General features: G+C 43.5%; 1 protein-coding gene across 5 annotated transcripts in view; it reads right to left on the reverse strand.

Moving 5' to 3' along the window:
- The window catches only part of MAP7D2 (MAP7 domain containing 2), a 112,559-nt gene extending 109,739 nt beyond the window's left edge, over positions 1-2,820 (reverse strand). For 3 of the 5 annotated variants that reach the window (XM_074392276.1, XM_003924106.3, XM_010334881.2), the window contains exon 1: positions 2,603-2,818. In XM_074392276.1, the coding sequence (XP_074248377.1) occupies positions 2,603-2,729 (127 nt within the window). In that variant the 5' untranslated portion in view covers positions 2,730-2,818. Of the gene's footprint in view, positions 1-2,602 lie in introns of all 5 variants that reach the window. The other 2 variants (XM_074392275.1, XM_010334880.2) reach the window with 1 other exon arrangement.
- Positions 2,821-13,286: the final 10,466 nt, after the last annotated feature.

The raw sequence follows: 13,286 nt of genomic DNA on the forward strand, positions 1-13,286 counted from the left end.
TCATTTATTATACTATGCATATCAGATAAGTATCAAACAGTAGATCTGGTAATTTCTATTCAGAGGTAATTAAAAGGAAAGAAAGAAGGCATCACTGGGGGGTAATGGGAACATGCACAGAATTTTAATATCGGAAGAACCTGTTGCTAGAGGTAACCACCAGCAGTATTGCCTTGCTGTCTTCTACAACAGCCCCCAGGAAAACCACTAGCCAACTCATATCCCCCGACTGTACAACACAAAACTGTTGGATAACCTAAACATCTCAGGTCTTTCTGTGTTGTGCAGCCTTCACAGCACCCAGCTGAAGCTTAGGAACAATGGTTGACTCTCTAGAAAAGCAGGTTAATTCTCACTAGGAAAGGGTCCCAAATGCTAAGGGCCTGGGTAACCAAGAATAATCAGTATCCAGGACAGATTATTATAAAACCTCAAGAATCATAATTTTCTAAGGAGACTATTTTTTTAAGCACCTAGCCTTGCTAACTCTCCCAAAGAACAAATCGTGGTATCACCTGGCACCTAAATTGAACATTCCAATTTGACCATACCAACCTTAACGCTCATAGATGTTTATTTCACATTTTAAACCTTCACACAACATGTCTTTCTGTATTTCTAATTTCAAATGAAAATAGTTTTAAGCTAATCTTAATATCAGAAAAGTGCATTAAATGATTCTACAATAGTTTCTAAACAGAACTTATTAAGAATCTCCTCTGCCAGAGTACCTCCTCCCCTTCCCCTAATTTTGTTTCCATTAAAAAAAAAAAAAAAATCAGGCCGGGCGCGGTGGCTCAAGCCTGTAATCCCAGCACTGTGGGAGGCCAAGGCGGGTGGATCACGAGGTCAAGAGATCAAGGCCATCCTGGTCAACATGGTGAAACCCCGTCTCTACTAAAAAAAAAATACAAAAAATTAGCTGGGCATGGCGGCGCGTGCCTGTAATCCCAGCTACTCAGGAGGCTGAGGCAGGAGAATTGCCTGAGCCCAGGAGGCGGAGGTTGCGGTGAGCCGAGATCGCGCCATTGCACTCCAGCCTGGGTAATAAGAGCAAAACTCCGTCTCAAAAAAAAAAAAAAAAAAAATCTTCCCTTAAGTTCCTTCAAATAAAATCCAAGATACACTGAAGGCCCAGCCATACCGCCCCTCCCCACTTCTCATGAGTACAACAAAACATCGAAATAAACCATTATTTAAGCTCTCAACCAAATAAAAATGCAAACTGAAACAACCTCTCCTTTTCAATGTTTTATTATATAAGGTCGCCTCTGCCAGGGAGGGTCGTTCTGGAGAGTGGTTTCCAGGTTCTTCCTTAGCAGATGCAGCTTGAGTGTTTCAAGTAGAAAGGATAAAAACAAAAGCACACATTTCAAAGGTAGTTATGACGTTATCCTGTGACATTTAATGAATTCTGCCTTTGAAAAGGCATAATGAAAAACACAACTGGAAATTATTTAAGCTATCTCCTCCTATGAATGATGCAACTGAAGGCCCAATCAGAAAATACCCCTCGCCCCCACAACCCCAGTGAAAAAGCATGTTTTATGAAAATTTCTCTTGATTACTTTTCTTGGCCCAGCTTATATAAAATACTCATATTTTCACTATGTGATAATTCATCGAATCATAGTTTTGTGCGTTTTATAAAAAGCATGTTAGACGGCAGTAAAAAATGTTTTAAAAATAGCCTGCATTATTAAGTAAAAAAAGAAAAAAAGAAGAAAAAAGGTGTTGTCAGGAAAAACAGCATGAAATCAGTTTCCATGCTGTTTACACCCCCGCACTACCTGCAACCACTTTACAGAACGTTAGCATCAGACGACTCCATTCGAGACCTGCTTATCTAAAATCCTGCCAAAATGTCCTGATAGTCTCCCCCACTGCCTCACCGGCTTCTGGGCAGCCAGAGATCAGCCCTCCAAGGCTCCAGGCATCTGCAGCCTCGAGGGCTGAGAGCCTAGTTTGCCCCACTGCCTCCGGAGGGGGCCGCGGCCGAGTCACCTGAGCAGCTTACCCGAGACCACAGGGAGTGCGTCCGAGCCAGAGGAGCACCCGGTCCGCGACAGACACCTGGCCGCCCAGGCAACAATCCCTCTGCCTCTGCCAATGGGTGACACACTGGTTTTGCCCCCCTGGGAACGCCAAGAGGTGCGAAGCTGGGCTGCAGCGGCGCTCGCGCGCGTTTCTCAGAACGCAGAGAGGGCGCGCGCGGAGGCCGGGGAAACCACGGAAGCCCGCTCTGTTTACCCTAACGACCCCCACGCCGGCTGCTCCTCGACGACCGGTACTGGACACCCAGCACCTCCTTCCGCACCTCCAACAGAAACACACCTGCCGCCCACCCTAACCATCCCCCAGGTGTACACACTCACCCAGATCTCCCCAGAAAAAGACCGCCACTCGCACAGAGAGGGGTGCGGCCCTTGGATAAACGTCTGGTCGATCCCGGACGGGGGAAAGGGCGTTTATCCCAGCTCTGAGCCGTGCCCCCTCCCCCAACGCTCGAAGACCGCTGCCCTGCACCACCCTGCCCGTCCCGCTCCGCCCCCGCGGGGGAACCCGAAGCCCTCGGGCGCCCGCCACACTCTGGGGATCCTACCTTGAGGCCTGTAGTTGGGGTGAGAGGTCCGCACCGCGCCCGGTTCTGCGATCTTCCCTGAAAGAGGGCCACCCCGCGCAGTACCCTCAGGCCGGGATCCTGTCCCGAAGCCGCCGCCGCGCTCCATCAGGACACACCAACCGCACAGGCGCACTGCCAAACCCACCGCGCCGCATCGAACCCGCGCGCGTCATCATGCGCACGCATCCTCACGCAGCGCGCGCGCAGGGCGTGCACGTGCGATAGGCGCACCGGTTCCACTCACAGCGCACGCAGGGGTGCACGTGCGACAGGCGCACCGGTTCTCTCGCAGCGCGCGCGCAGGGCGTGCACGTGAGATAGGCACACCGGTTCTCGCTCGCAGGGCGTGGATGTGCAATAGGCGCACCGGTTCTCCGCACAACGCACGCAGGGCGTGCACGTGCCATATGCGCACCGGTTTTCACGTTGCGCGCGCAGCCTGTGCATTTCATGTGCACAGCAGTCCTCACACAGCACGTACGGGCGTACACTCGTCTTTACACACTGATGTACGCAGTGCACACACAGAAGGCGTGCACACGCACACAGTTCACATACTTACATGCAACATGCACACTCAACGTGCACACCAGCGTAAATGCACCTTCTCACACAGTGTACACACTCAAAGCGTGTATAGATGAAGGGTGCAGTTTCTCACACACCGTACACACACATCCTCACACAATGCGTGAACACAGGGCACACAACGTGCACACACGTGCTCACTCAGCACGCACACATTTACACACCCTGGAAGTTTGCATGCAAACTCAGCAATGCAGCCTTAGAAACAGTTTCTGGCTAGGCCCACAGGTGGGTGCCAGTTGGACCAATGCCACATGTGCAGACCCCGAAGGACCCGCCCTCCAAGCAGTTAGGTTCCAGTTCTCGAGGCACATGGGTAGTGTTTAGTGATGCCCCACCCTCAGCGTGCGGTCACCTAGGGAGGGACAGCAGCAGGCAATTGGGGCCGATCTTCAACGAAAGGCAGGAGGCACACACCGTAGGCCTACCTTGGCCTTTCAACCACACACCCCACTCCGCAGCCAATTTGGTCCTTCTTCTCCTGAGGGTTAAATAATGATGACTGAAACCTGTGGGAGGCCGGGTGTGGTGGCTCACGCCTGTAATCCCAACACTTTGGGTGGCTGATGTGGGTGGATTGCTTTGAGCCCAGGAGTTGGAGACCCGTCTCTACAAAAAAAAAACGTTAAAAATTAGCTGCACATGGTGGCACGCCTGTGGTCCCAGCTGCTCGGGGAGGCTGAGAAGGGAGGATCGCTTGAGCCTGGGAGGTCGAGGTTGCAGTGAGCCATGACCATGTGCCACTGCACTCCAGCCTGGGCGACAGAGACCCTGTCTCAAAAAACAGAACACCTCTGCGGGAAAGATCTCTCCAAGAAGGCACACAGGAAACTGCTAAACTCATTGCCTCCAATCAGGGAAGGGTGTGAGGTTGAGGGTAGGGGGAGAGTCTTTCCCCTGGGCATCCTTTCACCACTGCCATGCACATTTATTATCTTTTCAAAAACATTGAAAGAGACATCTTGGCAGGGCCGCCTCAAGCCTCCAGGTGTTTACCCAAGCCTGCCAAGTGATAACCAGTTCCCATGGAGCCCCAGGCTGCACGTTTTTCTTGTTGGATGGTGACCAGCCTGAAAGTTTTATTACCACCCCTGGGGGGAGAAATACACGATTAAAAAATGAAGCTGAATAATAGGTACAGGTTTTCTTTTTTGGATGAAAATGTTCTAGGATTATGGTGAGTGCATAACTAATGGTATACTAAAAACTATTGAATTGAGCATTTTAAGTGGGTAACTTTTATGGTCTCTTAATTATATCTAATTTTTTTTTTTAATGTGAAGCTGAAACTCTCAGGAATGGGCACCTGTACTCTTGGCCAAAAGCTGGGAAACAATCCCTTTGTGGCACAAAAGAGTTTGTGATGAACGTATCCCTGACATGCCCAAAGGTGTGCCAGGAGTAGGGTTCGAGTTTGGTGAGAAAGCCAGGAAAGTTTAAATATAAATGCGTAGGAAAGCGGGCAAGTTGGGGCTGGTACCCTGAGCTGTAATGGAAATTCGAACACATTAAGATCAAGCCAAATTAATAAGAGCATGGGAGCTGTCACTTTCTCCTCCTTTATTTTAGGGGCCTTTGGTGAGTTTAATTCATCCAACTCTTGAGGTCATGGCCTGCTGACATCTGTGTGTAGCATCCCTCTCTACTTTTATTCTATTTTTGGGGTCCTTTTACTTTCCATTCCTCTCGCTAATCATAAACACTTCCTCTGATATCTTTGCAGCTGCAATTTTGAAACACTGTTGTGAATGTATGCATGCATTTTAAATTTATATAAATGATACTGCATAAAAGCTATCATTCTATTTGTTTTTCCTCGCTTGGTATTGTTCTCAAGATCTATACAAAACGATTAGCCATTCTATCTGGTTTATCCTTCTGTAAATCGCCTGTTCAGTCCTTGCCCATATTTCCACTGGGCTACTCTGGTTGATTTTCAGGAGTTTCTTGTATTCTAGATAACTGCTGGTTTAAATGTAGCAAGTATTTTATCCTAGTCAACTAAGCTTTTTAAGATTAGTAAAATTTTCCTTAATTTTTATGACAAAATCCTATTAACATATTTACTCCATTTACTTTGTAATATATTGCCCTTTTTTTATCAACTGCTTTGAGAGTAAGTTACATTATAAATACTTCCATGTGTATTTCCTAAGCTTATGAATGTTCTCTTACACATACTAGAGTTAATTACCAACTTAAGTAAATTTAACATGGATACAATAATTTCTCTCATTGGCTGTTCCTCCACCATACAGGTAGTTTTTCTCTTGCAATAAGCAATCTGTGGGGAGGCACTTTAAGGTTATGCAGGTACTTATTCTTCGTCAAAACTTCTCTCTAGATTTAGCATCCATTGATGGTGCTTGCTTGATCCCATCTCATGATGGTTACAAAGTGATAAAATCCATCAAGTTTTACCTTATGGTTTGCATTTTAAGAAGTCTTGTTAATTTGTACTTCCCTAGTCCCAAGATACTCCCCATTCCCCTCATGCTTATAGAAAAAAAAAAAAGTAAAAATGCTTTACTCTGAAGCAATTTTTCTGTATAAGGTGAGGTAAAGATCCAAATCCACTTTTCTCTCCAAAGCGTAATTTGGTCAGCACTACCTGTTTACCTATCCTTTCCCCAGTAATTTTTTTTTTTTTTTTTTTTTAGGCCAGGTCTCACTCTGTCAACCAGGGGAGTGCAGTAGCACGATCCTCCCAGCTCACTACCACCTCCACCTCCCAGGTTCAAGAGATTCTCCTACCTCAGCCTCGAGAGTAGCTGAGATTACAAGTGCATGCCACCACGCCCAGCTACTTTTGTATACTTTAGTAGAGATGGGATTTCACCATGTTATCCAGGCTGATCGAATGTCTATTTCCCATAGTAGGTGAGCCAGATTCTGAGGTATCTATTCTGATCTTTCTGTCTGTTACTGCATCTATTACTTACTACTATGGTTTAGGGTACAACTTATCTGTTGGAGTGAACTCCCGCTTAGCAGTGTTTTTGGAATTCTTTGAAATTAAGTATTTACACATGAATATACTTTAGGATGCTTTTGCTATCTCCCACCACGGCCTACTGTAATACTAATTGTAACTACATTGAAACCAGAGGTTAATTTGGGGGAAATTGACACTTTCATAACATCATAACAGAATATCCATTAACATAATTTATATTTAAGCTTTTAAAAAAAATGACTTTCAAGTTTCCTGGGCTTTTCCCACTACACTAACTTCCTATAAAAATCTATAGTAGGCCGGGCGCGGTGGCTCAAGCCTGTAATCCCAGCACTTTGGGAGGCCGAGGCGGGTGGATCACGAGGTCGAGAGATCGAGACCAACCTGGTCAACATGGTGAAACCCCGTCTCTACTAAAAATACAAAAAATTAGCTGGGCATGGTGGTGCGTGCCTATAATCCCAGCTACTCAGGAGGCTGAGGCAGAAGAATTGCCTGAACCCAGGAAGCGGAGGTTGCGGTGAGCCGAGATTGCGCCATTGCACTCCAGCCTGGGTAACAAGAGCGAAACTCCGTCTCAAAAAAAAAAAAAAAAAAAAATCGATAGTATCGCCAGGCACAGTGGCTCATGCCAGTAATCAGCACCTTGGGAGGCTGAGGCGGGCAGATCACATAAGGTCGTGAGTTCGAGACCAGCTTGACCAACATGGAGAAACCCCATCTCTATTAAAAAGATAAAATTAGCCGGGCATGGTGGTGTATGCCTGTAATCCCAGCTACTTGGAAGGCGGAGGTTGCAATGAGCCGAGATCGCACCATTGCACTCCAGCCTGGGCAACTAGTGAACTCCATCTCCAAAAAAAAAGAAAGAAAAGAAAATCTACAGTATGGGCCAGGCACAGTGGCGGAGGTGGGTGGATCACCTGAGGTCGGGAGTTCGCAACCAACCTGGCCAACATAGTGAAACACCATCTCTACTAAAAATATAAAAACTAGCTGAGCATGGCAGCGAGCACCTGTTAATTCCAGCTACTTGGGAGGCTGAGGCAGGAGAATCGCTTGAACCCGGGAGATGGAGGTTGCGGTGAGCTGAGATTGCACCACTGCACTCCAGCCTGGGTGACAGAGCAAGACTGTCCCAAAAAAAAAAAAAAAAGGCCTGGCGCGGTGGCGCACGCCTGTGATCCTAGCACTTTGGGAGGCTGAGGCAGATAGATCACCTGAGATCAGGAGTTTGGAACCAGCCTAACATGGTGGAACCCCATCCCTACTAAAATACGAAAAAATTAGCTGGGCATGGTGGTGCATGCCTGTAATCCGAGCTACTTGGGAGGCCAAGACAGAAGAATCACTTGTACCTGGGAGGCAGAGGTTGGAGTGAGTTGAGATTGCACCATTGCACTCCAACCTGGGCAACAGGAGTGAAACTCTGCCTCAAAAAAATTTTTTTTAGTATGTTGAATAGTATCTTAAAATGTACTATACCACTTAAGTTGTCAGTCTAATGCAGATCTCAAATTATCTGGTCTCAGAACCCCTTTATATCAACAACAAACTACAGTGCATAGGTCAAATGCAGCCCACTACCTATTTCTGTTAATAACGTTTTATTGGAATATAGCCACACTCATTTGTGAGTGACATCTGTGGCTGTTTTTGCACTACAATGTCAGAACTGAGTAGTTCTAACAGATCAGATGGCCTGAAAAGCCCAAGGTATTTACTATCTGGCCCTTTATAGAAAGGGGTTTGCCAACCCCTATTTTATACTTAAAAATGGAGAATCACAGAGCTCTTTTATCTGGTTAATGTTGGTAGATCTAATTTCTAAAACTCTAATTTTTACTTGAAAGTACAAATGTAGCACTGGCAATAAACACCGTCAATTTTCCTTGAAATGGCAAGCTTGCAAGTTGTGTCAGTTAATACAGCTGACTGTATCAATAGATTTTTTAAAAATGTTAATTCAAGAATAAAATCAATGCATTAGCATAAACACTTAATGAGGAGTAACAGAAACAAAAAAATGAGATGACATTGTTGCACATTTTTGCAAATCTTGACCGGCTTAATAGACGACAGTCTCATATCTGCTTTTGTATTCAATGTGCCCTAGTAAGTTTTGGTTAAAGCATTTGAAGAAAATCTGGCCTCAGAGGTACATAGTTGGAAAAGGAAGATTTTCTTTTTTTTTTTTTTTTTTTTTTTTTTTGAGACGGAGTTTCGCTCTTGTTACCCAGGCTGGAGTGCAATGGCACGATCTCGGCTCACCGCAACCTCCGCCTCCTGGTCTCAGGCAATTCTCCTGCCTCAGCCTCCTAAGTATCCGGGATTACAGGCACGCGCCACCATGCCCAGCTAGTTTTATTGTATTTTTAGTAGAGACGGGGTTTCACCATGTTGACCAGGATGGTCTCGATCTTTCGACCTCGTGATCCACCCGCCTCGGCCTCCCAAAGTGCTGGGATTACAGGCTTGAGCCACCGCGCCCGGCCGGAAAAGGAAGATTTTCATAGGCTTTTCGGATAATTGTGTATGTTCTTTGACACTACACACAATCTTAACAAGAGGTGATTTCCTAAGTTAGTTGCACTGTGGAATCTAACACCAAATCAACAAACGTTTCATACTACTACATTAAAATTCATTGGTCTATTTTGAACTATGAATGAACTTTTTAACTTCACCCACCTGGAAAACTTGGAAAAAACTGACAGACGTATGATCTTCCATATGTTGACCCTTTTCATTCTACAATTTTAATATGCCACATTCATTAGTATCACTGATCTCTTCAGAAAAGTTCTTACTTTAGTGAAGTTGTCAAGCTAATAGTAGCAGATACCAGTTTTCTAAAGCTTTTTTCGCTCTTCAAAGCTCAAATTGTATTACCACCAACAAATATGGTTACTTGTTTCCCTTTAAATGACAGGCTAATTTTATTCATTTCTACCAAAATGTTGAACACAAACCCAAGTTTGAAATATCAGCTTATCAGTTTCTCTTTCAAGTAAAAATGATATTCCACTAAAGTGTCCAGTTGTTTGCAATACAAATTATTGCAAATGCCTAACCTTGAGACAACTGCTACACATTGGTATGCAGAAGTGCTTTATGTAGTACTCTCCACTTTGTCACATATTAAAAAGATGCGTACTCAAAGGTTCAGATGTACCAGTGTATGAGATTAATTTCATTAGATTAATAAACTTTTATTGCCTTGTCAGAGACATTTTTTGTTTTGTTTTTGAGACAGTCTCACTGTGTTGCCCAGGCTGGAGTGCAGTGGCGTAATCTCAGCTCACTGCAATCTCTACCTCCCAGGTTGAAGCGGTTCTCCTGCCTCAGCTTCCCAAGTAGCTGGGATTACATGCCTGTGCACCACACCTGGCTAATTTTTGTATTTTTAGTGGAGACAGGGTTTCACCATGTTGGCCAGGCTGGTTTCAAATTCCCGACCTCAAGTGATCTGCCTGCCTCCATCTCCCAAAGTGCTGGGATTACAGGTGTGAGCCACCGCGCCCGGCCTTTTTTTTTTTCTGGAACAGGGTCTTGCTCTGTTGCCCAGGGTGAATGCAGTGATATCGTATCACCACTCACTACGGCGTTAACCTCCTTGGCTCAAGCAATCCTCCAACCTCAGCCTCCCAGTAGTGGGGACTACAGGTGTGCACTACCGTGCCCGAATGTTTTATTTTTTAGGGATGAGGTCTCACTATTTGTCCAGGTTGGTCTCCAACTCCTGCATATATAGCTGTGAGACACTATGCTGAGCCAAAAACCTTTTTTCTTGAGAATGAGTTTCACTCTTGCCACCCAGGCTGGAGTGCAATGGGCAATCTTGGCTCACGGCAACTTCTGCCTCCCAGGTTCACGTGATTCTCCTGCCTCAGCCTCCTGAATACCTGGGATTACAGGCATGTGCCACCATGCCAGGCTAATTTTGTATTTTTAGTAGAGACGGTTCTTCCATGTTGGTCAGGCTGGTCACGAACTCCTGACCTCAGGTGATCCTTGGCAACCCAAAGTGCTGGGATTTCAGGTGTGAGCCACCGCATCTGGCCCCAAATACCTTTTTTTAATTGCAAGTTTATTTCTATGTTTGACTTTGGTAGGTAACCTTTATTAAACTAAGAAAATTTCCCACCAGGTACGGTGGCTCACTTGAGATCAGGAGTTCAAGACCAGCCAGGCCAATATGGTGAAACTCCATCTCTACTAAAAATACAAAAACTAGCCAGGAGTGGTGGTACATGTCCATTATTGTTAGATTCCTGAGACAGTTTAAAAATAATATGTATTAAATATTATCACATTTGCCAAGTCCAACTCATTTTGTATCTGACAGCATAGAAATTGGAAATGCGACTTGACTCAGATTTTGTCCCTACTTTTTTTGAGATGGAGTCTTGCTCTGTCACCCAGGCTGGAGTGCAGTGGTGCGATCTTGGCTCTTGGTTCACTACAACCTCCCCCTCCTGGTGTCAAGCAATTCCCAAGTAGCTGGAGACTACAGGTGTGCGCCACCACGCCCAGTTAATTTCTGTATTTTTAGTAGAGACGAGGTTTTACCATATTGGTCAGGCTGTTCTTGAACTCCTGACCTCAGGTGATCCACCTACCTTTGCCTCCCAAAGTACTGGGATCATAGGCGTGAGCCACCACACTCATCCCCTACTTTCTTACCTGCCAATATCGTTGTGAACTGAACAAAACATGAATTGGAATGGCAGTACAGACTGGCCTTTTAAAAGTGGGCAAGTTGGCCAGAAGTGTATTTACTTCACCTATTGGTCTTTGAATCATATAAGGTGTGTTGAATGTGACTGGCAATCTGAAATCACCCTGCAGAACTGACTTACCATTAGAAAATGTCGTCTTCAGCACAGATTTGTGACAAATTCACTTGCTGAGAAAACGCAACCCCATATTTGGAGTATGGCTAAATCGACTCATTCGGATCAAACAAACAAAAGCAGACAAAAACAAGGTATACCTTTTCCTTATATATCACAATTAAATTTTAAAAATAGCAACATTTTTGAAAAGAATCACATGAATAGCTAAAAGTGTTATAAAGTTCAAAAAGAATCAATTCTATACATTGTTGGAAGTTGTTTCATATTTTATTTTCTAATTGCAATAGTTTGCATCTGATTTCTTTACATCATTCTGTATGATGGGAAAGGAAACCTCTAAATCAGTTAGTACTCATTAGTTGTCATGAAATCTATAGTAAAAGGACTCACTAAAGACTTAAGAATAAAATATTATCAGAGGTATCAATATTATTAACTATAATCTTTCTCTAAAGAAATACAGAGCAGTTGATATTTTGTAAAGTATCTTCAAGCAAACGAGAGACTTCATCTGTTGGTCTTATGCCAAATTAAATGAGGTTGGTAGCAATTTTAAATACTGTGTTGACATGAATATACAAATATACATTCTACGTGTTCCTTCTATTGTAAGAATCAAAGAGTATACACAAAAGAAATGGGAAATACAGAATATAGAAGACATGCATCTTCTATCTTACACAGTACTGGGTATCAAGTGAAAAGAGGCAGACTGCTCTAAGTACATTACAAGTATGAACATCTAAATTATCAATCCTCCTAACAATTCTGCATGACAGGTACTGTTTCCATCATCCCCATCTTATAGGTGAAGAACCTGAAGCTGAGACGAGCTGGAGAATGTGCCAGTGGTCACCTGCAGGTAGAGGGCTGAGTAAGGGTGGGACACAGGCCCTTTGACCCCAGGATCCATGCTCTTCCCTCTCTGGTACATTGCCTCACAAGTACCTAGCAACTTGCAGGGCTGGGAGGGTGGGCTAAGAGAGGACAAAGTCCAACACAGTCTCCAAATTGCTCAGTTCTAATTCTATACCTGAGGGTCTAGTGTCTTTTCATTTTGCTCTTTCTGAATAGGAAGAAATGAAGCAAAGATAAAAAGGGAGGATAGTTGAGGGTAAACCAAAAACACAAAGCAGTATGCAAAAGTTCATGGGAGTCCAAACAGTACAAATAAAACTTACCCTTACTAAGCAGCATAAAGATAAGCATTTCATACCAATACAAATAATTTTCATTTTTATGACAGTCAGGTAACATTAAAAAAACCTTGCTTTCATTCTGATACTTTAACTGTCAATCCAGTCAATACTGGTTGTTGTTAAGTCTGTACACAACACAAATAAAATATAAATCTAGCTATTTTACTCAAAACGTGCTTTTTACCTATTTGATTACTCTTAAGTCAATAATGACAGTAGTTTATACCTATGGAAGATATTACTGAACATCATAATCTAATATTTACATTAGATGAGATTAAGTAAAATTACAAGTCACAAAGAGTTTGTAAGCAAACATTTATAGCCATGATTCCACAGATGTGGTGAGTAAACCAATGGCCATTCCTCAATAAAATACAACAATTTCCATCATACATAGTTTACAGGCTCCATAAGAAGCAGTCTCTTTAGGGGCTAGATGCTTAAGAAATATTCAACAGTCAAACAATGAAATCTTGGCTTATTTTTTAACACAAATGTTTGGTTATTTAGCCTCATTATTGATAAAACATATTCATATTCTAACTGCAAGTGGAATAAACATTGCATCAAAAATGCAACCCCAGCAAAATCATTAGTAATAACTATTATGCCCTCTTAGCAGTAAGAACCATTTTCTTGGATTTTAAACATTTTATTTTCTTTCTGTGCATAGCTTATAGCATTGTATTACAGGAATCAGAGTATAAGCAAAAAAAAAAAAAAAGAAAGAAAGAAAGAAAAATAAAACTTCTTAAAGACCACTTCCATTATTTATGATTACGTCAATGAAACGATACAACTTCCACATTAAATACAAATTAGCGAAAGGATTCCTCCAAGTAGTACTGCATATAAGCTACAACTTTACCCCAACTATTTTAATCATTATGATTCGAGATTTCCTAGGATGTAACAGCCCAATTGGGCTGTTACTACCTTGGCAAGAACAATCACCAGCAAATACATGAACAGGGGTTATAGCTGAATTTTTAGAAACTCTTCAGACAAACCACATGTGTTAAAGGAGGTAAATAGAAAAATTAATGTTTGAGCTGTGC

This window comes from Saimiri boliviensis, chromosome X (genome assembly GCF_048565385.1).
Source record: "Saimiri boliviensis isolate mSaiBol1 chromosome X, mSaiBol1.pri, whole genome shotgun sequence".
NCBI lineage: Eukaryota > Metazoa > Chordata > Mammalia > Primates > Cebidae > Saimiri > Saimiri boliviensis.